General features: G+C 33.7%; 1 protein-coding gene across 1 annotated transcript in view; it reads right to left on the bottom strand.

Annotated features, from left to right (window-relative positions):
- The window catches only part of LOC149780758 (uncharacterized), a 219,820-nt gene extending 194,340 nt beyond the window's left edge, over positions 1-25,480 (bottom strand). Inside the window, exon 1 of the mRNA XM_089937831.1 lies at positions 25,297-25,480. Coding sequence (XP_089793957.1) covers positions 25,297-25,393 — 97 coding nt within the window. The 5' untranslated portion in view covers positions 25,394-25,480. The remainder of the gene's footprint in view (positions 1-25,296) is intronic.
- Between the last annotated feature and the right edge of the window lie 360 nt (positions 25,481-25,840).

Raw genomic sequence — 25,840 nt, 5'->3', positions numbered from 1 at the left:
ATAATCACTGGCATTAACCAACCCAAAACTGTTCAAGCACATGTAGATGATGACACAGCTTGTATCTGTTTAGGACTGACTTGTAGTGAGAAAAAAGACATTCAGGCTGACCATTTTGTTTTATAACTAAATATTTCTTGTAAACAACATCTTTAAATTTATTACCAAGATTTCCCCATCTTCAATTTTGAGAAACTACATGATTATGGACTTTGAGAGGTGAAGGCTGGATTATGGGTAAGACCTAAGTAACATAAACAGGGGTTGGGGTGGAGGATTTGGTGGGATCAAGAGAAACCCTGTCATACATATATTAGCATTTACTATATTTAAACACACTATATAAATATGTTTGTTACATGACAGACTTCCACATCTACAACTCATAAACATTCCTTAAGTTATTTAACAAATTATATTAACATTTTGTGATACTATTTTATTATTTTAATGCCATTATTCAATAAAAAGGCACAAAACGAAAGAGGTTATAATAGTAAATCTGCCAATAAACATGTACAGGTACTTATAGAATATGCACCCACAAGATATGAAGTTTAAATAAAATTTTTCAAACAAAGGGGAGATCACTCTTAAGCTACTAATCTCAAAGAGCCAAAATGTTATATTCGGCATATTACATATCTTACAGAAAATAGTCTAAATGGTGATACATTCCAGGTTCATAATCTGACATTTTATCAACTGCTTGAGATTAACAACAACAAAATAATCCCACCCCAAGGGATGAAGTCAAAATTTGTAAACCATTTGGACATCTACAGAATAACATCAACTGTGCCATTGCTGGTCCCCATGAACACTTTCATTGTGTAAGGAATTGTTACACTGTGGTGTTGTGTTTGTTTATGAAAACTCATGGAAAAAAGAGGACATCTCCACACAGCCAGCCACAGCTGATAAAGGAGAATCACATATTATCACCAACGACTTGCAACAACAAGTCCCTGGGTTATAATGTTGGAAGGTACTGAGATTCCCAACCTATCAACACATACTCATGGGGGATAAAAAGATAAATTTACAAGTACAACTGACACTAGGTACCATCCCTTAGCTCCTGATTATAACTTTGAATCTAATGAGATCACAACCATTCAACTTTATTGATACTAACTGTACAGGACACGAAAATCAAGATGTATCTTTCGCTTTTCCTGGGCTTGAACACTGAGGCACAGATTTTGAGGTTGAGTATAACAATGTGTCAGAGTTCAGATTGTGTGGTCACTGTTATCATCGTCGTCATCATCATCATCATCAATGGGTTTGTTTCAATGAATGGCTCTACTAATGGGTACACACATGTGTGGCCAAAAAGTGTGTTTCTGGTTAGCCAACTGTCCTGGTTTTTCAGTGCCAACCCTAGCATTTCCACAACCCCCATAATTAAAAAAAAATTTTATAACATTTTTAAAATATAAAAAATTCCAAAATTGATTTTTGCATCTGAGCTGGATTCACCCAGTACATGAAGTGCTTAGTACATTATATGTACTTATCATTATAATATATAAAATAAAATATAATGTTAAAACAAAAATACCTACCTACCCTAATTTAAAAACCAGTGCAATAGCAAACACATTTTTTACCTGTTCAGCAGCAGCAGCAGCAACAGTGACGGATGTTATGTTTATTAAGTGGTAGTGTCAGACAAAGACAAAGTACCCTGAATTCTTAGAAAACTCTTAATGTACCAAGAAAAAATACCAAAAGAAGTTTGTGCTGGTTATAATGGCACTTTTAACACATTAGTGGCTATATCAAGAAGAGTCTGATGCTTCATCAAGCGAGCCACTATGGCTTCATGCCATAAAAAGACTATCAAATTACTGTCAGTGACTGGTAGCTTCCAATTTTAATCTTCTTTACCATGTTGCATTTAATTTGGTAAGGTTTCCACATGTTTAATTTGTGGACACGATAAAATTCAACAAAATTATAAATGTTAAGCAATACGATTTCTAGCATTATTATGACATAGAACCGTTGTGTGCAGTGATTTCCAGCTAGAAAAGAGTCATGTCCATGTGAAAAAGAAGGGCACATTATGATAGTCGGCCCAAGAGGATCTGATGATAGGATCTGAAAACATCCGGTACACTAACCACAAAGTTACCTTCGACTTCTTGCCTCTTATGCCATTCAGCAGATCCACGCTGGTTCTCAGTTCTGCATCCTGAACCAACTGGGGATGAAACTAATGAAAAACTCTGCCATTATGATAGCTATGTACTAATGTACAAGAATGCAAATTGAACTGCTTCCGTTTCAGCGCTTACCCTTGCAAACTTACTTAGAAACAAACTGTATGTTTTGAAAGTCCTTGACTCTGAATGCTGGGAAAAAAGGCTGGTTTTGTTTTGTTTTTTTTCTGTCCAACTGCATGCAGAACTATGAAAATACTGGACTGAGACATACAACTCTCCCTCATTATAGTCAGGGTCAATAACCAATGACCACATTACACACAGCAAAGTGTTATACTAAGTACCACAATACATACAAAACCTTGATATATTGAGAATATAGTAAGATACAGAACCATGGTACAGAGGACACTGTCAATGTTTTGTTTAAATAATTGTGTTCTCAAATTGAAATGAAGATATACAACTAGTTTTCACCTTGTCTTCTTTCAACCTTTATTGGTATGATTTTAATCAAGGGTACAAAATAGTACCGTGTTATATCCAAAATCAGTTATAATGAGGTTCGTTGTAATGGGGAACACATGTATATTGTTTGTTGTTGGTTTTTTTTAATTCCTGAGTTAAACTATGACTAATATTAGTGCCTACAAATGACTAGAGTAATGCATTGAAACCTATGTGTCAGGGACTATCAGTTTCTACTGACAAAGTGATATTGAGCATTAGTGAAATTCTATCCAAGGTGGAAAAATGTCAGAGTGACTTGTTTGCCTTGACCAATAAGCAGGAATATCCTAACCTTTCTTCCCCAAGCAACAAAGGCAGCACTTGTATTTGGGAAAAGTTTAGCTAAATTGATGTAGCAGACATAATTCCTAAAAATCTAAAGCACTAATATTAGCCAGCTGGGTAAAAGATACACCAAGAATGTCAAGAGTTAACAGGTATTGGGCATTTAGCTGACTGCATGACCAATCTGGGACAAAATAAAGCAAAAAAAAAAAAAAAAAAAAAAGGATCCAAGCCCATAAACACATGGATATTCAGCTAGCAAATATAGATATGGATATTCAGCTAGCAAATATAAATATGGATATTCAGCTAGCAAGTATAAATATGGATATTCAGCTAGCAAATATAAATACAAATGTATGGATATTCAGCTTGCAAATATAAATATGGATATTCAGCTAGCAAATATAAATATGGATATTCAGCTAGCAAGTATAAATATGAATATTCAGCTAGCAAATATAAATATGGATATTCAGCTAGCAAATATAGATATGGATATTCAGCTAGCAAATATAAATACAAATGTATGGATATTCAGCTTGCAAATATAAATATGGATATTCAGCTAGCAAATATAAATATGGATATTCAGCTAGCAAATATAAATATGGATATTCAGCTAGCAATATAAATATGGATATTCAGCTCGCAAATATAAATATGGATATTCAGCTAGCAAGTATAAATATGGATATTCAGCTAGCAAATATAAATATGGATATTCAGCTAGCAAATATAGATATGGATATTCAGCTAGCAAATATAAATAGAAATGTATGGATATTCAGCTTGCAAATATAAATATGGATATTCAGCTCGCAAATATAAATATGGATATTCAGCTAGCAAGTATAAATATGGATATTCAGCTAGCAAATATAAATATGGATATTCAGCTAGCAAATATAGATATGGATATTCAGCTAGCAAATATAAATACAAATGTATTGATATTCAGCTAGCAAATATAGATATGGATCTTCAGCTAGCAAATATAGATATGGATCTTCAGCTAGCAAATATAAATAGAAATGTATGGATATTCAGCTTGCAAATATAAATATGGATATTCAGCTAGCAAATATAAATACAAATGTATTGATATTCAGCTAGCAAATATAAATATGGATCTTCAGCTAGCAAATATAAATAGAAATGTATGGATATTCAGCTTGCAAATATAAAGATGGATATTCAGCTCGCAAATATAAATATGGATATTCAGCTAGCAAGTATAAATATGGATATTCAGCTAGCAAATATAAATATGGATATTCAGCTAGCAAATATAGATATGGATATTCAGCTAGCAAATATAAATACAAATGTATTGATATTCAGCTAGCAAATATAGATATGGATCTTCAGCTAGCAAATATAGATATGGATCTTCAGCTAGCAAATATAAATAGAAATGTATGGATATTCAGCTTGCAAATATAAATATGGATATTCAGCTAGCAAATATAAATACAAATGTATTGATATTCAGCTAGCAAATATAAATATGGATCTTCAGCTAGCAAATATAAATAGAAATGTATGGATATTCAGCTTGCAAATATAAAGATGGATATTCAGCTCGCAAATATAAATATGGATATTCAGCTAGCAAGTATAAATATGGATATTCAGCTAGCAAATATAAATATGGATATTCAGCTAGCAAATATAGATATGGATATTCAGCTAGCAAATATAAATACAAATGTATTGATATTCAGCTAGCAAATATAGATATGGATCTTCAGCTAGCAAATATAGATATGGATCTTCAGCTAGCAAATACAAATAGAAATGTATGGATATTCAGCTTGCAAATATAAATATGGATATTCAGCTAGCAAATATAAATACAAATGTATTGATATTCAGCTAGCAAATATAGATATGGATCTTCAGCTAGCAAATATAGATATGGATCTTCAGCTAGCAAATATAAATAGAAATGTATGGATATTCAGCTTGCAAATATAAATATGGATATTCAGCTTGCAAATATAAATATGGATATTCAGCTAGCAAATATAAATATGGATATTCAGCTAGCAAATATAAATATGGATATTCAGCTAGCAATATAAATATGGATATTCAGCTCGCAAATATAAATATGGATATTCAGCTAGCAAGTATAAATATGGATATTCAGCTAGCAAATATAGATATGGATCTTCAGCTAGCAAATATAGATATGGATCTTCAGCTAGCAAATATAGATATGGATCTTCAGCTAGCAAATATAAATAGAAATGTATGGATATTCAGCTTGCAAATATAAATATGGATATTCAGCTAGCAAGTATAAATATGGATATTCAGCTAGCAAGTATAAATATGGATATTCAGCTAGCAAATATAAATACAAATGTATTGATATTCAGCTAGCAAATATAGATATGGATCTTCAGCTAGCAAATATAGATATGGATCTTCAGCTAGCAAATATAAATAGAAATGTATGGATATTCAGCTTGCAAATATAAATATGGATATTCAGCTTGCAAATATAAATATGGATATTCAGCTAGCAAATATAAATATGGATATTCAGCTCGCAAATATAAATACGGATATTCAGCTAGCAATATAAATATGGATATTCAGCTCGCAAATATAAATACGGATATTCAGCTTGCAGATAATAGAGCAGAGAGCAATTTACTGCAAACAAGCTGCATGGTATACAATCAAAGTATCAAGATGCTGGCTGTTGACTATGATCCTGTCAATCCATGTACACCTGATTATAATTCATTTTAAAATAGAACTGACTGTAGCCTGTCTTTAAAATTACTCAAATTCCTCTTTCTGATGTTAAATGATGAGCTTGAGGAGGACAAGATTTTTCTACTCTTGTAAATCTTAAAATATGTACAGTAGTAATGGATCAATTTTCCAATAAATAAGAACAGTAAATTTTATATTGAGCTGATTGTATTTTAACACATTGTTAGCCACATCATGCCAAGAAAATGGAAGTTAAGTGCATATTGCAATGACACACTGATGCAGCTGACCTGGGCAGTTATTAAACATGCAGCCCTTGAAGTAAGAATCCAAAGCTGTACCTACTGAGCTACCATGGTCCCCATGGTAACAGGTGCTAATTTGTCATAAATGACTGAAACTATGGGTAAGAGATTTCTGTGACTTCTTAAATACATTTGTCCCCTGTATTAATACACACCTTAGGCAGTACAACAATTTTTATATTACTAATTTGGCACTAATGCCTACAATAATAAACTTCACCAGAGTTAACTCTTGTGTGCCACTATAACATTTATCTACAAAATCTAGGACCTAAGGGCCACCAAAATGTCATATTCTATCAAAATTGATTCAATTTTCACTGATAAAAAGATTTATTCACATACATACAGGAACCCTTGGCTCACTGAAGATTAGCCTGCACTCTTGTGCAAATTGATTTAAGCTGTCAATGTGGCTGACAATTGTTTCCCATGAACAGCTGACTGTTTTAAATAATCCTTTTGAGTGCTCTAGTCTGTATGTACCATCTATATTGACCTTTCAGGTAATACTAGTGACCTGTTGAGTAATTGATAAAGGTAAAGATACCTTAATGCAGATATTACTGGTATGCACTATGGATGGGTACTTACCAACAAGACTGGGAAACAGCACTGCTGGTAAATGTGTCATCTTTTCCAAATGAAAAAATGAAGGCACTTAAAAACAAAGCATTAAAATAATTGTTCCAATATTTTCTCCCAGGGTCAAATGATTTATTGATGTATATTGGTGCATTAACAAGTCTGTTGTTTGGATGCAAAAATTGATACTAATGGCAAAGATGTGCGTTTAACACCATTTTTCAGCACACGATAGGCTATCCATTCCGCCAGAATAATTGGTGGAGGAAGAAACCCCAGTAAGAACATTGACCAACCTATTGGAAGCTGCTTGCAAGCTTTCTCATATACCCATGTAACACTCGAACCCATGTGGACAGAGATGAGATCGTAGTGATCAGTAAAGGTGGATGGTTTATAAAACTGAGCCACCCAGGCCCCCCTATGAAAAATTGATTAAAAAATAGAAAAATAAAAATAGTGAAAAATTGATTATATATATATATATATATATATATATATATATATATATATATATATATATATTATATATATATATATACACAGTTTTAATCTTCCATGGTCATAACTAATCATCAGTTGTTTGATTCTTTACTTTGCATGCATCTCCATATGTAACATAGCGTAGGTTGTGTATCACAATAATTATTGATTACTGGCATAGACGTATCATATCACCCATAATGGTCTAAACCACACTGGCATAATTCACTTATAATAATGTAGACCACATTTGTAACATTTCTGTCTTGTCCTACCATTTTTCAAATAAAAATGACAAACAGTGAATATGACATGATTCATTAAAGAAGGCATATGCAATTCAACAGGATACACTGAACTGTATGAAGCCCTGATGTTAGTTACATGTGTATGACAGAAAAATGTCTTGGGATCCCATTTCCAACAGCCTAGTTCAATTTACAAATTCTGTTCGAGCAGGTAAAAGTTTCAGTCACTTTCCCATAATTTCATATGGATTATGATGGAAAAATTTCCAACAGTTTTGCATTACCTATGAAAATCTAGATTCTAGGAAAGTAGAGCAGTTTTTCCTGCCCTAACAAAATAAATCTGCTAAGTGCAACGGCTGCAAACTTCTCAAAACTATTCACTCTTGGTTGAATATAACAAAGCATCGCTGACCTGAAAAAAATAAACAAAACACAACAATTTCATATGCAAAGTTAGTCCATATACCATGTTCCATTCCTTAACTACCAGTGTTGCCATTTTTCCCCATATCAAATACTGCATCAATTCTCTCCCTGTACCTTATGTATATCCATACCTCGAAAAATCTGATTCTGGGACCATTGTCTTTTCTGAAACACAAGTCTGATAAACTGAGAAGGGATCAAAATGTATGTATTATCAAAATCCGCTGTTCATGCTAAATGGTTTGCAATAAAGACATTTGACAACCAATTGTTTCTGGTACACTGACTACACTGAAAAACTTCATTATGTATTCTATACCAGTCAGTCAGTGCTACACATTTCAGAAAGAAAGATACAGTAGCAGGATGATCACTGATAACCCAATCAACATGTTCCCGCCTCACTCCAACCCGCCTTTCTCTATGCTCATGCAGCCATGAAAAATTGGGTGGGTTAAACTGAAATAGCTCTTGATGCTTTCCCTGATTACTTTCAACCTAATGCTGATATGTTTTTTGTTATTTCATTCAATATGAACTCACGATTAAAATGTTTTATTTGTTGAACAATGTTGCAAAGTTTTCTTTCACAGACTAAATCCCCAAGTAGTCCTCATTCTCCTTTATCCTCCACCACAAAGGCAACTTTAATTGTTTTGAAAAAAAGACAAAAAAGAAAGATATTTTCATGGGTGTTTAAATTCATGGATTTGCCTCCAATTTTGCAGATTTATAGGTATTTAATTTCATTTGATAAATTTATATAAATATGAAAATAAAGACTACAATAAAGAAAAAACAAAGAAAAACATGCCAAAAAACAAAAGTTGGATGCCTGAATGGTTAAAACAGTATTAAAGCACTATAAACAATAATCAAACACATGTCTAGATCCATCTCTTAAACTGTGGTTTCAACTAAGTGCTCAACATTATGCAGAGCTGATGCAGGCAACAAGGTCTAGCCCTGTCCTGTGGTTATTCAAGCCAACAACACCAAGCCATGTAGTTATTCAAGGCAACAGCACCAAGCCAAGTGGATATTCAATCCAACACCAAGCCAAGTGGTAATTCAAACCAACAACACAAAGCCAAGTGGTCATTCAAGCCAATAATACCAAGCTAAATTGTTATTCAAACCAACAACACCATGCCAAGTTGATATTCAAACCAACAACACCATGCCAAGTGGACATTCAAGCCAACAACACCAAGCCAAGTGGTTATGCAAGCCAACAACACCAAGCCAAGTGGATAATCAAACCAACAACATCAAACCAAGTGGATATTCAAGTCAACAACACCAAGCCAAGTGGCTATTCAAACCAACAACACCATGCCCAGTGGTCATTCAAATCAACAACACCAAGCTGGTTATTCAAACCAACAACACCAAGCAATGTATATATTCAAGCATACCTATATAACATTTCTTTTCTGAAACCACTGTATATAAAGTTTTACAAAGTTGTGTTCTGACAATCATAGTGTGAAGATTGGCCACATTAAGGCTAGATTATCCACAAAAAATGTCAGAGATGATTGGGCCCAACTATACGTGTCTTTGATAAGTTGAATCTGTATACTAACTATGCGATTTCATGATTATCTATTTGGCACAATTGTGTATATAACAGGGAACTTAATCGACAGGATGCTTATTTAGTGGTGTCTGAAAATCAGTGAAGTGTTAAGCAGTAGTTCTGGGAGATGGGTAGGTGTATACACACACACAAGAGAGAGAGAATTTAACAAAGACTTCAAAACAGTTAGTGTTTTACTGCTTGTTCTTTCTCGATTAAAAATGCATTGATGAAATGAGATCATATGTGCTTTCAACAGGATTTAAATTTTTAATGGGAAAGAGTCATACCTATAATTATAATTATAAATGTTTGCAATTATCTATGCTTTATATAAATAATATATACTTTATCTAGATAATTCATTTTTTTCCAGATTGATTACAACTGACACATGATCATAGTCATACAGAACTGAAGAAAATACGTTCAATATTTTTATACATCTTTTCAACAGCAGCTACACCAGAAAGGAATGTTGTACATAAGCATAAATTTAATTTTTCAAGATCATTTCATTATCCTATCATTTATTTTCAACAATACTAGTTGTTAAATGTTGCGCTCTCTATATGTAATGAGCCTGCATATTGATTTAATGCAGTAAGTAAAACGGCAGCTAATGAATAATGCATACATATATGTGCAATAATAAAAAGGACATGTTTATAATTTATGTTTCAAAAAAATAAAACAAAGACTTGTAAAAGACAACATTTATTTACAGTAATGCTGCTAAACTGTCAAAATCTGAGCTTTGTTGATTGCTAGAAATAAATCAATAAGAACACAAGAAAGGGAGTTCTGCATCACATATGATTAATTTTTTCACTGGCTCTGTACATCTACAGTTAGGAGCAACCACAAAACAAAGAAATTTGGTATCCCAGTATAAAAAAATGGGTAACTGCAATACTGTTGCTTCCCCTTCCTATTATGATCAAAATACATGTATGTGGATCTGTTAAATTTAGAGGGGTAGGGTCACTGGCAGTTTGGGCTAAGCAAATATCATCTGGGTTCGCTCAGTGTAACACTGTTTGTGCAATGGATACAAAACAAGTATTATCAACTTCTATGGCTTGCCCTCACAAATTCCCATTTTTAGAATTTGAAATAGCATCACAGCACACCATCCACCACCAAACAAGTTTCTTTTTAATACTCCAAGGGTCCAAAGTAGACACTCCACCACCAATCAAGGCTCTTTCTAGTACTCCAAGGGTCCAAAGTGTTATAGCTTGGCCACTCCTGAAATCATCTTTCCCTTTACCTCCAATAGTACATTTTAAATCACAAGTTGTGTAATTGAAAACAAAATATGTAATGATCATGTAAAGCACCAAAACATACCAAGGGCCCTGTACTGAACCTCATTTGCTTTGAATTCAATTTACAAAGCACTGGACAAATTACAAGAATAAAGGATTTGATAGTCCAGTGTTATCCAGTCAATATTGTTAGTGCTGTGCTGGTCAGATTAAAGACCTCAGTGACAGATGTAACAAGAGTCTTAAGTGGCTCCATTCACTATTTGTCCAAAGAGCACTCAAGCACACTAGCCATGAGCATTCATCCTTCACAATCATAATTACATGTACTTTGAGTTTTTCATTTCCTATGGTCCTAACCCTCTGCTCTTTAACAATCAAAATATCTCTGGCTCTATACCAAGGGAACTAGCAGAAAGGCTTTTTAGATACATCTAGCACATATAACAAGCAGCTTTACACGTCGCTCTGCATAATATGTGGATTTTCCCTCAACTACCTGAAGAAAAAACACATGCTTCCTGTCGTTTTCTTTGGGTCTGTCAGTTTTCAAATTTGACCATGAAGTAAAATTTAGAATCAGACTTTCAACACATTAACATAAGCTTTCCTGAGCATTTATATAAATATCATTTAAACACTCATAAAAAGACAATGGAATTCCCACAGTTCCATATTTGGAGTCAAGTGACCACTATGTGGTCAAATCCAGGGGTTACATTTAGATTTTTGAGGTCCACGTTGATGGTTGATACAGTATCAGAATAATAAAGCACCTTATTTCCTCACATAGTAAAACACACAGTTGCCAACATTACCTGGGTACCTGATCATAGAGAAATTATAAATATGCACAAACCTGAAGTTATGTCAACATTTTTTAAATTTAGAGTATCTTATAAATATCTCTATCTAATGTCCGAGAATTCATCCCGAGTTTACAATTCTGAAATCCTCCATGATCATCAAGTAAATCTGTCACATTGCCTGCCCGCAATTACGTAAGTCAAGAACAAAGGAGTTGGTTAGAAGCCATGTATATATGTTAGACCCTGCGGCTATAGTGGTCCTGTTCGTAATTGTTACGAGAGCTCGCTTGTTGGGTGTCAAAAATCACATGTGGACACTGAAGAACAAAGAACCCTTATTGGCGTTGCAAATCTCACCACGTTGACAGACGGCAGGAGCATTGTTTGCTAAGTTTAATAGAACAGTGTAGAATTGATATCCAGTCGGAACTGAGAGAGGGGGGGGTCACCATTTCAACCCGAATTTAACAGTATTTTTGACTAGAAACCCCAGTCATTGTGAAACATCATGCTGAGAGGTTGTAGCAATAACTCCGGGAAGCCACTTGTGTATTGGCGGGAAAACTTAGGAAATTCTAAGGAAAGACAAAGCTTCGTAAAGATCAGCGAGTTATTTGCTTGATTGTTGCAGAATATTACGGCATTGTAATTGTAATTATGTGCAGTATGTATACTTCATTACTAGAATCGTTAGTACATAGAATTACCTTTTTGTAGTGTTTAATTTACATGCGTATTTGAGAAATGAGTTATGATTATGTAAAGAATTATGTAGACTGCTAGCTCATAGTTAGAATTAATATTGTAATTTGCTATTTGGTTAATTCGTAGTAAACTAGTGCATTTATTCATGTGATATTCTCGATTTTGCAACTGTTGAATTGAATTGTAACTTTGGAAAATGGTTGCAGTGTGTAAAATTAGTTAATATGGATATTTGAATATTTGTGTACACTTGTGGGAGTGTAATACACAGAGATGCATCTGACTGCTGTGCTATAGTTCAGTATATTTAGATTAAGAAGATATATATGGATGTGATGCAATTTAGTGATGTCTTTATGATAAGTACATGTAGTTGATACCGTGCTTTTATTATGATGTTGTTTACCATACAAGAGCGTATGGATATTTCGATTAGCATGAACGCATGACCAAAAAATGTAATAGCTTTTATCTGATGATTGACTGTTGGTTTAGTGTGAGATGAGATGGCTAAGGAAATCTGCTAACATCCTTGTGTTTTCACAGGAAGTTTTTAGGGGACAGACTTCCGGTGTGGTTTAGTCCCGAGTCTCTAGGAGAGAGACGAAATAGAGACTAGTGGAGAAGTCAATTGTGAATCGAAGGCTAGTCGGATAGCAGAGTCAAGGAGGTGAAGGAAAAGGAGTCGAGGAGGAGAAATTGGAGAAGGAGCAGTCATGGAGAAGGAGTTAGGAGGGAAGTCGGAAGGAGAGAAGGAATAGGCGGGATAGGAGAGATACAGATGAGTAGAAAACAAGGACAGGTGGAAAAGCGATCTCACACTATAAATCACAGGATGCAATAGGCTATCACTTGGTCGAGAGGAAGAAGAGAGATTGGGAAATTATTATCATTTGAATATTGAATTGTATTAAATTGTTATTCCTTTGAATTTCACCTGTGTTCTCGATCATTTAACTGTCGGCATTGCTGGCTGGGGGCTTGGAGCTTTACCTCTCTATCACTAATTTCACTTCCTACAACAGAGAGCCTGGGTGGGACTTCCATAGTAATTTAAATGATATATTGGGTGCACCCCACCCCAACCTACCAAATGCCACAAAATCATTCTGCTCTAGTCATCATAATTCTTTACTTACTTGGGACACTATGCGAGTAGTTTGTGACTGCTTGTATGAGAACGTTTGAGCAATTTCCTAGTCAGGAACATTACTTTCACTAGATCGGAAAATTATCTGCAATCTTAAATAGGAGATGATGTTCTGCTATAAAGCTGACAGTGTTTTGGCATGTATATCTTTATCTGCATTTGATGCAGATTCCATAAACATGGATTTCAGTGATTGCATATTTGTTGTCTCATTTAACATGCATTAATGTTTGCATGATGCGTAATGTCATTGTTGGCACTGCAGCTTTATGGGAAGGGCAGAATGCAACTTCATGTCCTTCAAACTTGATTCTAACCACTAAAATTCCTGTTTACATTCATCACTGACTTTTGTGTCATATATTTTGGTTGCTTAAATGGTTTTATTTTTGTATCAGCAGATATTACATATGTAGACATCTCAACAAACTTTAAACACCAAAGCTAAAAATTATCCCATTTTATGTTAACTGAGCTCTTTAGTAATTCAATTATAATCAATTAATGTACTGAATCCTTTCCAGTTTACTTTTGACCACACGTAGTATTTATAATCCACACTGACAAACCTCAAACACTAAAGCCAACAGACACTGCTGTCAGACTCAAAGGGGTGTCAATTATTTTATGCTACTTGAAATTAACAACTAAACTGTCTTGCTCTGATAAAGCCAGTTCATAGTCACATGATCACAGGCAGTATTATAGTATATATAATATGTTGGATGCAAGGCGTGAAAAAATTGCAAAAAGTATAATTTTTCAAACATAATTTTGCATATACTGGAGATTTCTGTGAGTGACGAGAGGCCAAGAGACACTCATTGTCTCTCGAAGAAAAACCTCCATCCAGGATCCATCCAATCTAAATATCAACAGATCTTGACATCGTGAAACATATGATGTTGTTTCCAAATAAGAATTGTACATCAAAACAGCTTTTTGTGCCACTAAGTCAGAACTGATATGCATGATCACCAAGCAAAAAATCAAACTTTTTCAGTATTCAGTAGCCTGAAACGATACTACTGGAGTTTTCATGCAAAAAAAGTTCAGAAATATTGCTTTCTTAATTCATATTTACCCTGTAATAGCCCCAAGTATGACAAGCCATTTTCATGCAGACTGAACAATTAACCAACCACTACTTGGGTTGTAATAAACCATTAATAAAGATGCATGCATTGTCATGACATGTTAATATTTTTGTAGTGTCTTATGACTATCATAGAATCAAGCTTCATGTTGACATATGAATGAGTTAGATGGTCTTTAGCAAGGTGAGCTTAATCACCTTTTGGGCATCAAGGTTTTTCAGTTCTCTCACCCCCTCAAGTGTACACGAAAAAACAGCTTTCAAAGATTAATTCAAAAGACTTTTGTCCTTACCTAATCCAAGAAGCAGAATATTGATTTCATCTGATTATAATGGTGTCTACAAATTTATGAATGTCTTGCAAATAAAATTTAGCAATCTACAAACCCAATAATTTTTCTGGGAATGATTAATGATATATATTAGATAATGGGGTCAAAGTATTCAATGCGAACATTTTACAAAACATTTTATGATTAAGATATGGCATGAACAATGTGAATTACAAAAGTGATGAGTCATGACATATCTCGCACTGGAGAGATAAAAACGATTTTCCACAATTATTATAAAACATCAACTCGTTTTCAGTCTGTTTTAAGTAGCATGTGTCATCATGGTTTTCGTTTTTCAAATACCAGGTGACGTACTAAACCAATTACAATGTACCTTTCTGTTTGATCATCTCATTAAGTGTATATGAAAATTAGGATCACAAATTAAATTACAGACCATGACTCTGGGGGTCCTGAGTGAACGAGTGGTCTAAAGCGCTCTCCGTTACAGATCACTGCCATCTCACCTCTGCCTGCATGGGTTCAAGTCTAGGATTTGGCCAATGTGGGTATGTGAGAAAGCTCGCCAGTAGCTTCTTGAGGGTCGCTGGTTCTTCCCAGGGGTTTCCCAGGTTTTTCCTCCACCATTAATACTGGCTGCCATGTATAGCATATCGTGTACTGAAAAATGGTGTTAAACCCTACAACAACAACAACCATGACTCTGCAAAAATTTCACATTGAAAAGTTAAGTGGGAAAAACTAAAAAGATTTTAAGTAAGGAGATTGTAAGGAAAATGTAACTTAGGCCATTGTGAGACTCGTACAACAGTAAAACTTTATAACTCACGTTACATACATACAATTATAATATGCATGTTATGGACAATATAAACAACAAGTACACAATCTCAGGTGACGAGGTAAATTACATAAATATCTCAATTTTGTAACATTACAGTATAGTTATCAGCTCCACAAACCAGTACTGGTACTGTATCTTGGTGGCTTGTGGACTGATTTACAACAACATACCAATACAGGTTTAGGTGATGATCAGTGAAACCACCTACATACCATTACAGGTTTGGGGACTGATATATCAAACCACCTAAATGCCATTACAGGTTTGGGGACTGATATATCAAACCGCCTAAATGCCATTACAGGTTTGGAGACTGATATATCAAACCACCTAAATGCCATTACAGGTTTGGGGACTGATATATCGAACCACCTACACACCATTAAAGGTTTGGGGACTGATATATCGAACCACCTACAAACCATTACAGGTTTGAAGACTGACATATTGAACCACATACATACCATTACAGGTTTGAAGACTGATATATTGAACCACATACATACTATTACAGGTTTGGGAACTGAAACATGGACATGTTAATACAGATTTGGTGGCAGATCTATAAAACCACCTACATACCAATACAGGTTTGGTGGCAGATCTATAAAACCACCTACATACCAATACAGGTTTGGTGGCAGATCTATCAAACCACCTACAGACCAATACAGATTTGGTGGCAGATCTAACAAACCACATACATACCATTACAGGTTGGGGGGGGGGGGTGGCGAATTTAAAGCTTTTTATGGGGAATCCTGTTATTGAGTGCACGCCAATTCCAGCATCCATATTACTGTCAAGTGTATTATCTTTCCCCATTGGAGACACAAATTCTCTCATCAGAACTCAATTAAGAAGCTTTCTGATGAGATAACACCAGAGAAAAGTTAGTTTGCTTTTCTTAAATGTGGTTAATGATACAAATTTTTGCCTACCTTTAAATGTTTCATTTATCTTTTATTTTATAACCTTCCAAGGAACTTTAACATCTTTACTGTTTATCCTTTGAGTGTAGGTTTACATTTATCTGGAATGGTTTTTTTACCTGAAGTTTTTGGCAACTTTTACATTTCCATTTCTCTACAACTTTTTACCAACACTATATAGCCAGGGTTGTACTGACATATCATTAAACCCTATGATTACATCATTCACTTGTTCTTTATATCCCAAAAGAATTGTCAATAAATTAGCATAACCCAGTCACTGAAGTCTGGCATGGAAAACTTGAGACCATGAATAGAGATGTAACAACTGAGAAAAGTTTATTAGAAATCTCACTAATTTCATGATGATACAGTGTATCATATCACCATCCTCATACATTGTATCACAAAAAGACCACATGGGGTTGAAAAATTTATATCCTTCATCTCATCCAGTCAGGCAAATACTAAAAAATGTTCACCCAGAACAAACTTTCACACAAGCATATTCATATGATACCTCAACCTGAATGCACACTCAAACCCCAATTTTAACAGTTAATAAAAATTAAATTGAAATAAAAGAGATTTAAAAGTTGCATCATGATAAAGACTATGATACAGATGATCTCTCTCTCTCTCTCTCTCTCTCTCTCTCTCTCTCTCTCTATATATATATATATATATATATATATATATATATATATATATATATATATATATATATATATATATAACTTTGTAACAATTTAATAAACATAAAGCACATAGGGTTTTTTTTGTTGTTGAGTACTTAAGGTTTTTCCTGAATATAAGAACAGCTGTTATAAAAATATACAAGTTGACAATGGCAATGACCTGTATTTGATTGTGCATTCTGGTAAATCACTTTTCTGGTAAATGAACATTAGTATTGATAAGAGAGAGAGCAAAGTATTTTTATGAGCTTGAATAATAATAAAAACGGAAAATAAACTTTAAAAAAATGTCACATTTTTCATGAACAAAATGAGCAACATTCTCTACAGTCCTAAATTGATGATTGTAAAATCCCTGACTGCCTGAAAAATTCACTCAACATTTTGACTTGGGTTTGTAAATTTTCATTACCTACACATGATAAAAAGCCAAAAACTTAACATGATTGTGTAATTTCATTCAATTATTTTCTGACAAATGAAATTGGAGAAAATTTTAATTTGTATTTGCTTATCTACTGCAGCTCTTTTCCTGCTGTATCAATTTTTTTTTAAACTTTTGTTATGTTATGGGTGACCCCAGGTGGCCAATTGGTCAAAGGCACTCACCTTCAAAGATCACTGACATCTCACCTGTGTGGGTTGAGTATCTGATTCAACCAACATGAACATGTGAGAAAGCTTGCCAGTAGATTTTTGTGGATTTTAGGTTCTTAACACACACACACATTATTCCTCCACCAAATGTAACGGATGAAATGTGTAGCTAACTTATCATGTTTCATCATGTGCTGAAAAATGGCATAAAACCCATAACAACAACTTTAAAAGGAATTCATACTGCATATTTTCAAGTTTATTCAAATGTTTACAGAGAAAATAATACAGGACTGAAAAAAAGCTGAGTATACATTCCTAACAGGGTTAATTTATTCAAAATAATTGATGATTGATCAGAAAAGCCAAAATGCCAATCAAATGATTTTAAATGATCAATTATAAATTGTTTAAATCATTTGCTTTGGAATACTGCTTAGATTACGGCATAACAACCAAACGTTTATTAGATCAATGATAAATTATTTTAGATGCATGCTCTAAATAGTTATCAATCACCAGTCTAATTCTGTGAATTCTGTGAATCTGAGAAGGTTGATAATGTATATTGCTGTTGTTGTGGGGTTTTAACGCCATTTTTCAGCACACGATAGGCTATACAGTGGCCAGTATTAATGGTGGAGGAAGAACCTGGGAAAACCCCAGAAAGAACCACTGACCCACGACAATGTATATGTATGTAACATTCATAGAAAATATGTCAAACCAATTAAATGCAATGGTTGAATGGTTATAGAAAGTATCTCCAACCAATAATTAAATGCATTGGTTGAATGGTTATAGAAAATATCTTGTAATTAAATGCAATGGTTGAATGGTTCTGCTGAGCTGATCATTAATCTTTAAATTTTAATTTATACCCAACACTGTGCAAGATTACACCTATGGCATGGCAACATCGGTGGCAGTATGAATCAGTACGTACACTGCTTCAGCTTTTGAAGAGAATTGTTTTTTTAAAAATTGTTTCAAGTTGAGATCCTTGTACAAAATATACAGACATTAAGGACAGTGGATAGACAGATTTTATTTCTTCCCAAAAAACTATATCCATGAAATTTGCAATATTTATAGTGCATCAGTATGAGGAGTAAGTCTTGTAACCGAAATTGAGAAACTGCATCATAGATGTATCTTGTTCTCCCTATGCATGTTTTGAGTCACACATAAAAGAAAAACTCAGCACACAACATTGCAACAATAAATAAATACAATGATCTAGTTAGTGAATTTATAATGTTATTTGTAATTTGGGCTTCACCAAGTCAATTTAAAATGTTGTTCGTAACTTGGAATTTATTGGTTACAGTTAGTCAATGTAAAATGTTATTTGAGATTTAATAGTTACAGCTAGTCAATTGGTAATATTACTGTCCTGCACAGCTCTAGCTAATCAGCATATATGTCTTTTACACAAACTCACAAAAAACATGATTGAAGAAATTTTTAATCCCTTTAGCCCCTCATAAAATTGGCTCTTCAGGTGTCATGTACAGAAATACATTCATTTCAAGTGGATATTGCTGTGTACTTTTCCGATAGCAAGTCCTTGCATATTTTTACGGTGTCATACAGAAATACATTCATTTTCAAGTGACTATTGCTGTGTACTTTTCCGATGGCAACTCTTTGCATATTTTTGCAGTGTCATACAGAAATACATTCATTTTCAAGTGACTATTGCTGTGTTCTTTTCCAATGGCAAATCCTCACATATTTTTGCAGTGTCATACAGAAATACATTCATTTTCAAGTGACTATTGCTGTGTACTTTTCCGATGGCAAATCCTCACATATTTTTGCAGTGTCATACAGAAATACATTCATTTTCAAGTGACTATTGCTGTGTACATTTCTGATGGCAACTCCTCACATATTTTTGCGGTGTCATACAGAAATACATTCATTTTCAAGTGACTATTGCTGTGTACGTTTTCGATGGCAACTCCTCAAATATTTTTGCGGTGTCATACAGAAATACATTCATTTTCAAGTGACTATTGCTGTGTACGTTTTCGATGGCAACTCCTCACATATTTTTGCGGCGTCATATAGAAATCCATTCATTTTCAAGTGACTATTGCTGTGTACGTTTTCGATGGCAATTCCTCACATATTTTTGCGGTGTCATACAGAAATACATTCATTTTCAAGTGACTATTGCTGTGTACGTTTCCGATAGCAACTTTACATAATTCCTTGGTGCCATGTGCAGGGTTTCAGATGAACATCCTTCTTACGTGACTGGCTGAGAGAATTTAAATTAGTAAAACTGGTTTTGATAAAGAGAAAAAATGTCAAAGAGACTGAGAGATTCATGAAATGACTGGTCAAATATTTTTTTTGGCCCAAAAAGATACAAATAATAGGAAATTATTAGGTTAATAGGTTAATGCAAACAGAGTTGTGACTGTGGAAGGAAGAATGCACTGGTAAAACAAAGAACACCTGGACCAGAAATTATTTTATTGATCCTAAACATGAAGGGGAAATTTAGGCTTGTTTATAAAATTTTAAAAAATCTGCATGTAGTATGCAGTAGTATTGGGAATCAGCTGAAACTACATGAGCAATCAGCAGTTACACCAACCAATCCATGATCAATTATTAATCGATTAAATATGGCTGCCACATGACAGAAATGATCAAAGTAATGCATCAATTTTAGCCAGGGTCTAACTGATATATAATCAAAATTTTGTAATAGGGCTTAATTATTTAGGATTGTTGTTCGCTAATTTAAAAATATTTTTTAAAATCAAAATCATGTTCTTTTGTTTATAACAAGAACAGGTTAAAACAAATTTTCAAAATTATATTTATTTGTTTATAACAAGAACTTAAGAACAGGTAAAATCATTTGTCATTTGTAAATAATGTAATGGTCAGACAGATAAATGACTATAATAATTATAGTTAGAGGATGAACTTAATTAACATTAACTGTCGTCTTTTATAACTAGAAATTCCAGAAATTTCAACTCTGAACTGAAGAATCTTCAAAATATTGGCTAAGGTAAAGCATGAAGGTACAACTAAATCATTCTGAGCAAGATTATGACTTGATATTCTTATAGAGAAAAGCCATCACATTCACATTTTCTAGTTTGAGCTGAGACAATATTTAGCTTGTTCAACTACCTGCTAGGCTGATAATACTCTTAGAAGAAACACTAGATACTGCCAATGCAATGAACTTAGGTAATTGATTTGAATCCTATCTAAAATCATAAATGAATATAAACACATCAAATGTTTTATTTGGAAATTTCTTAACAGAACATTTTATTTTAAGAAGTGTTAAGTAAATGCAGTGTGATTGACTCTTTAGGCATATATTATAATACAAAACAATATTTATGTACATCGTAAGGATGCAAAATTTTGTAGATGCTCTTGCAGCACATTTTGTAGTCGTCAGTGTGACACGTAACAATTACCTTAATGTATAAGCCTGTTCGATAATGGTTGTTATGTACAAATGTTTTCCGCATATGCAAACAAGTCACACCAATCATATACAACCAGTGATCATGACAAATTTGATATCAATTTATATGTTCCTCATCACTCTCGATTGATCTATGCCAACAGAAATGTGTTAAACAGCAAAATAAAAAAGTTGGTATTTTTAATTTGGTATCGCTTAAGGTTAGCAACTAGCTAGTTGATGCATCCATAATCGGAGTATTGGTCACCGGAAATATGGATTGTAAATTCACACAAGAGCTCTTCAAGCGAGCCTATTGTCAGGGGCGGTAACAACCATTATCAAACAGGCCGATAGGTTAGCCCCACAATCAATTATAGTGATAACCAAAGTACCGTAATGGGGCGGGGGGGTGGGGTGAGATCATATAAAATAATATAAAAATATGCACCAAGAAAATATAAAATCAAAACAAACATGCATCTGTTTGAGATTTTGTACACATGTCTTTTATTAACCAATGGACATGTATTCTCTTTTGCACAACTTGCAAATCTCTTTTGCCAGGTTTTGATTGTCATTATTTGCCAGATCATCTCCTTTTTTCTGGAACCCAAAGTAGGCCCCCACTTTCAATTGTATATTACATGAAATTCAGAGAAAGTTCACTTTCACTTTTGCTTACAATTTTTTAAAGCAGGTCACCTCTTACAAATTTCATTTATATGCAAAATTTTACTTTTGTAGCCCTCCCCCCACTTATCTCTACATCCACTTAAATTGACAAGATTATGTTGGTCACATGGATATTGAGATAGACGGATAGTACTGTATTATAAAAATCGTGATATTTTTTTATATAACTGGCAACAAAATATTGAGGTTGGTGATTTTTGGGTGACAACTTTATTAATGCCAGCACCATCCCAACAACAGCAACATGTAATGGTAACACTACAATACACACAATTTTTCATGAACAAAAATTTCATTACTGGGACTCCTAGTTTTATGGCAGGTAATGCAAATGGTTTTCAAGGAAGGAGCCCTAGGCTGCAAATTTAAAATCATATTGAGAAGCCTGTGCATGTGGTGGATTTGACTGATATAAATTATGTCGCTGTGATAAGTTCTGGCTACTCCATGCACATGTCAAATTTTAGTACTTGATCACTTTGAGAACACTTTGTCAAACTGAGTCATATATAATCAAACGCACCCAGAAATATATTGATGGTTAAGACTGTACTATCATAAGTGTGTGCTTATATGCCCAGAAAAAAAATAATTAAATTTGCTAGAAGAACAATGTTGAAATTTAGGTTACAAATATATGTCAATAGCCAATATCATACTGTGAAGCCACTATCACTCCATGTGTCTCAGTTTTTTGTAGATTTGGTTGCTGCTGTGAACCACACATTCAAATACCCTAAATATATTTCAATGATAGGTAGATATCTGGACAGATTTTAAGTGTTTTCTGTTAAACAATTTAAAATGATCATCATGGATGCCCACAAATATAAATTAAATCCAGACTGCAGTTCTCAATCAAAGTGGAATGCACATGGCTGACTTGAAACATTTAATCTTCTCAAATCTCTCCAACATGATTAGCTTTTGACAGGCACAGAAGCATATATGCCACAGAGTTGTGATGCCGAAAACATATCTTTCAACTGGTAGTAAATTTACTGCACCATTAAAGGGGCAGAAAGTGTATAAAAGAACACACTGTAGGAAACAGTGCAATACTTAGACCAGGTATGAAGAAGTTAAAAAGGCTATACTGGTACAGAGAGTATCCATATTAAACACTGGTAATGAGTGAAATGTTGGATGTATTTTCAATCACATGGCATCTTGTGAATTTTATTCTGTTAAAATGTAATCTTCTCACACTGCTTACTAAGCTGAACCACTACTACTATTACAACCCTGTGAGAAACGTAAGTGGCAAAGAAAGTTCATACAGAATAAAGAGATATAATGAATATTACTTCATGCAAAACCTCAACAAAATGCTGACGTTCATAAACATCACACTAAAACCAAGACTGCATTATTTCAATTAAATAATCACAAGCACAATCAAAATCATACATTTGGTCTAGTAAACTTGTTACAATATCTGATAATTTGTACAATGTCATGGTGTGTGTGTGTGTGTAACCCCAACAAAATGTGAGAAAAATTGGTAAATGGATTGGGCAAATTAGTTTCTGGGGACACGTATCTAGTCAGAAGTTATGGGTTTAATAGAAAATGTGCAAATGCAGGATTCATTCTAAATTATAAAACATTTTGTTCAAATCAAAAAATCAACTGAATACATAAAAAAAAATCATTTTTGCAAGACATACTGTCTGCTTCACTCCCCCTTAAAAAAGGTATTTACATCACCCCTAATATTTTTAGTCCCAGTAAAGATAGTGTGTTTTGAAAAAGGCAATGTGGTTAATTGTTTACAACATGAAATATGACACAAAACTGATGGAGTTACCATTGCCCCATGGCCACAACCTATATTTTGTTCTATTGCAGGTTCTGTGCACATGGAATTTTCACATCTACAAGTAAATACGATATCTGAATATGGTCCTTTTTCTTAATATTATGCGTATTGTTGAAGTTCATATATATATATATATATATATATATATATATATATATATATATATATATATATAATCCTGGAACACTTAAACTGAAATCTAAAGATCATCCATCCAATTAGTACATAGCAAGTTCTTTTAGGGTTCACTAACAATGGTGACAAAGGGATTGCTAGGCAAGTACCCATAACAGCCTGTAAAACACTTGAAAATTGGACCACTATAAAATCATCAGAATTGTCATCTTCAGTGGGTTTTTTTAAAACTTCAACAATTTTGTTTATGTATTCGTGCCGTTATAACAATAACTGCATATCTGCCCAGAAGATAATTACACTCTGCTTGCTTTAATTAAAAACTTGTTTTCTTTTTTTTTCAAAGTAATAAATAAGACATTCCTTTATGAAATTCTAAATTTCTCAGAGGCTAAAAGTCTCAACTTGGAACATATGACATGGTTTCATCACAGAAACAAAAAGTTTGTCTAATCAAACTGTCGGAACATGCTAAATGCCTTTTCTTCAATTTAAAAAATGTTACTGATTTGAAGCTGAATTCTTCCCTTAGTTGCAAATGTGTATATGTCGAAATTTATGGATGAAGGCAACTTCAGAAATCTATCATGAAAGCTTACCTTAAAAACCAAAGTTGTTTCTAATTTGACTGAACTTCCAATAATTTCCCAATTCTTAAAGGTATGACTGAAAACTTTGATGAACTGTGAAATATGATAAGATCTTATTTGCAAATCATCTTTTTTATACCAAATTTATTTTCTTTTTTCTGAGATTTTTTATAGAACTATATATGGAGAAGTTACTGTAAAACGAATATTTTTAAAAATTAAAAAAATGGACACAACTATTATAAAACAGACTGTGCTTATGTTAAAACCAGGACAGACCAAAAGAACCTATATGTTAATATTTATTTGATTGGGGGATACTGCAACAAAAAAAGAATTATCCAAGCAAAATAATTGTATAGCGACTAGCGAGTCCGTCTGATGTGAGATAAGAATATTTGGACTCTCAAACAAAATAAAAGCCTCAAAACAAAGAAGAACGGCGGTCAGAGACAGCATCGGGATCCTGGTAGAGAAAACAAGCTACACGTAAAAAGCAAGCCCATGTTTAAGCCAGACTGAATTGATTTTCTCTCTTCACCAAGCTATCCACGGCAAATAGGAGGCTGAGCAATAAAACCGGCATATTTATTTTTCATAAAGATAAATGAAGATTACAAAGTGATAAGAAATCTTCACATTTCTTTGAAGATATACGGGGATTTTATGACAAAATTTATCCATTCTGAGCAATGTCACGAGCAGAAAACAACAGACGACTGTAAATTCACGTTGTGCGGTCTTTTCTATTCACTGATGATTGGTTTCAGATGGGGGTCAACCTGGCGCACATTTTCCACAACTAAATAAGCTATACATGGTATTTAACAAACAAACATCACCGAGCAGAACGATTAAAGATATACTTACATGTCTGTGTTTTCTTGCTATGAGAATCTCCTAATAAGAGAGTAAAAATCCATAAGAAACTAGCCGAGTGCAATAGCCAGTCATGGCTTAACGCCATGTTGGGTTACCACTGAAGATCACTACTTCCGCTAGTGAGCGCCCTCTGTAAATACTGCAGGTGTGCGCTAAAATGTCAAGCCACATGTGTATTTGTAAGCACAGCTATAGTTTGCAGATTGATGCAACCCACTACTTAATATTTATAAAGAACGCGTTTTTTGTTTTTTTTTAAATCGGTTTTGGAAATCAATATTACAACCAAGGGAAAATTTGAAACGCATAAGTGGAATTATTTTATCTTTTGAAAACGAAGTAGTCATCTGATAAATTGGCAAACTTCACTGGTTTGTTTTTTGGCGTGTGTGTTGTTGTTTGGGTTTTATTTGATAAAGACACCCATATGAAATTAACACACTTTCGCAGGCTTCCCAGCACACTTCTGAAGATTCCCACAAAAACAGTCTTCGATTCTTTGAGATGATAATGATGTTCATGATGTTATTAT

This window comes from Sinohyriopsis cumingii, chromosome 16, assembly GCF_028554795.1.
Source record: "Sinohyriopsis cumingii isolate HCF-2022 chromosome 16, ASM2855479v2, whole genome shotgun sequence".
Taxonomy (NCBI): Eukaryota; Metazoa; Mollusca; class Bivalvia; order Unionida; family Unionidae; genus Sinohyriopsis; species Sinohyriopsis cumingii.
Note: the sequence above shows the minus strand (reverse complement) of the source record. Positions and strands in the feature narration are given on the sequence as shown.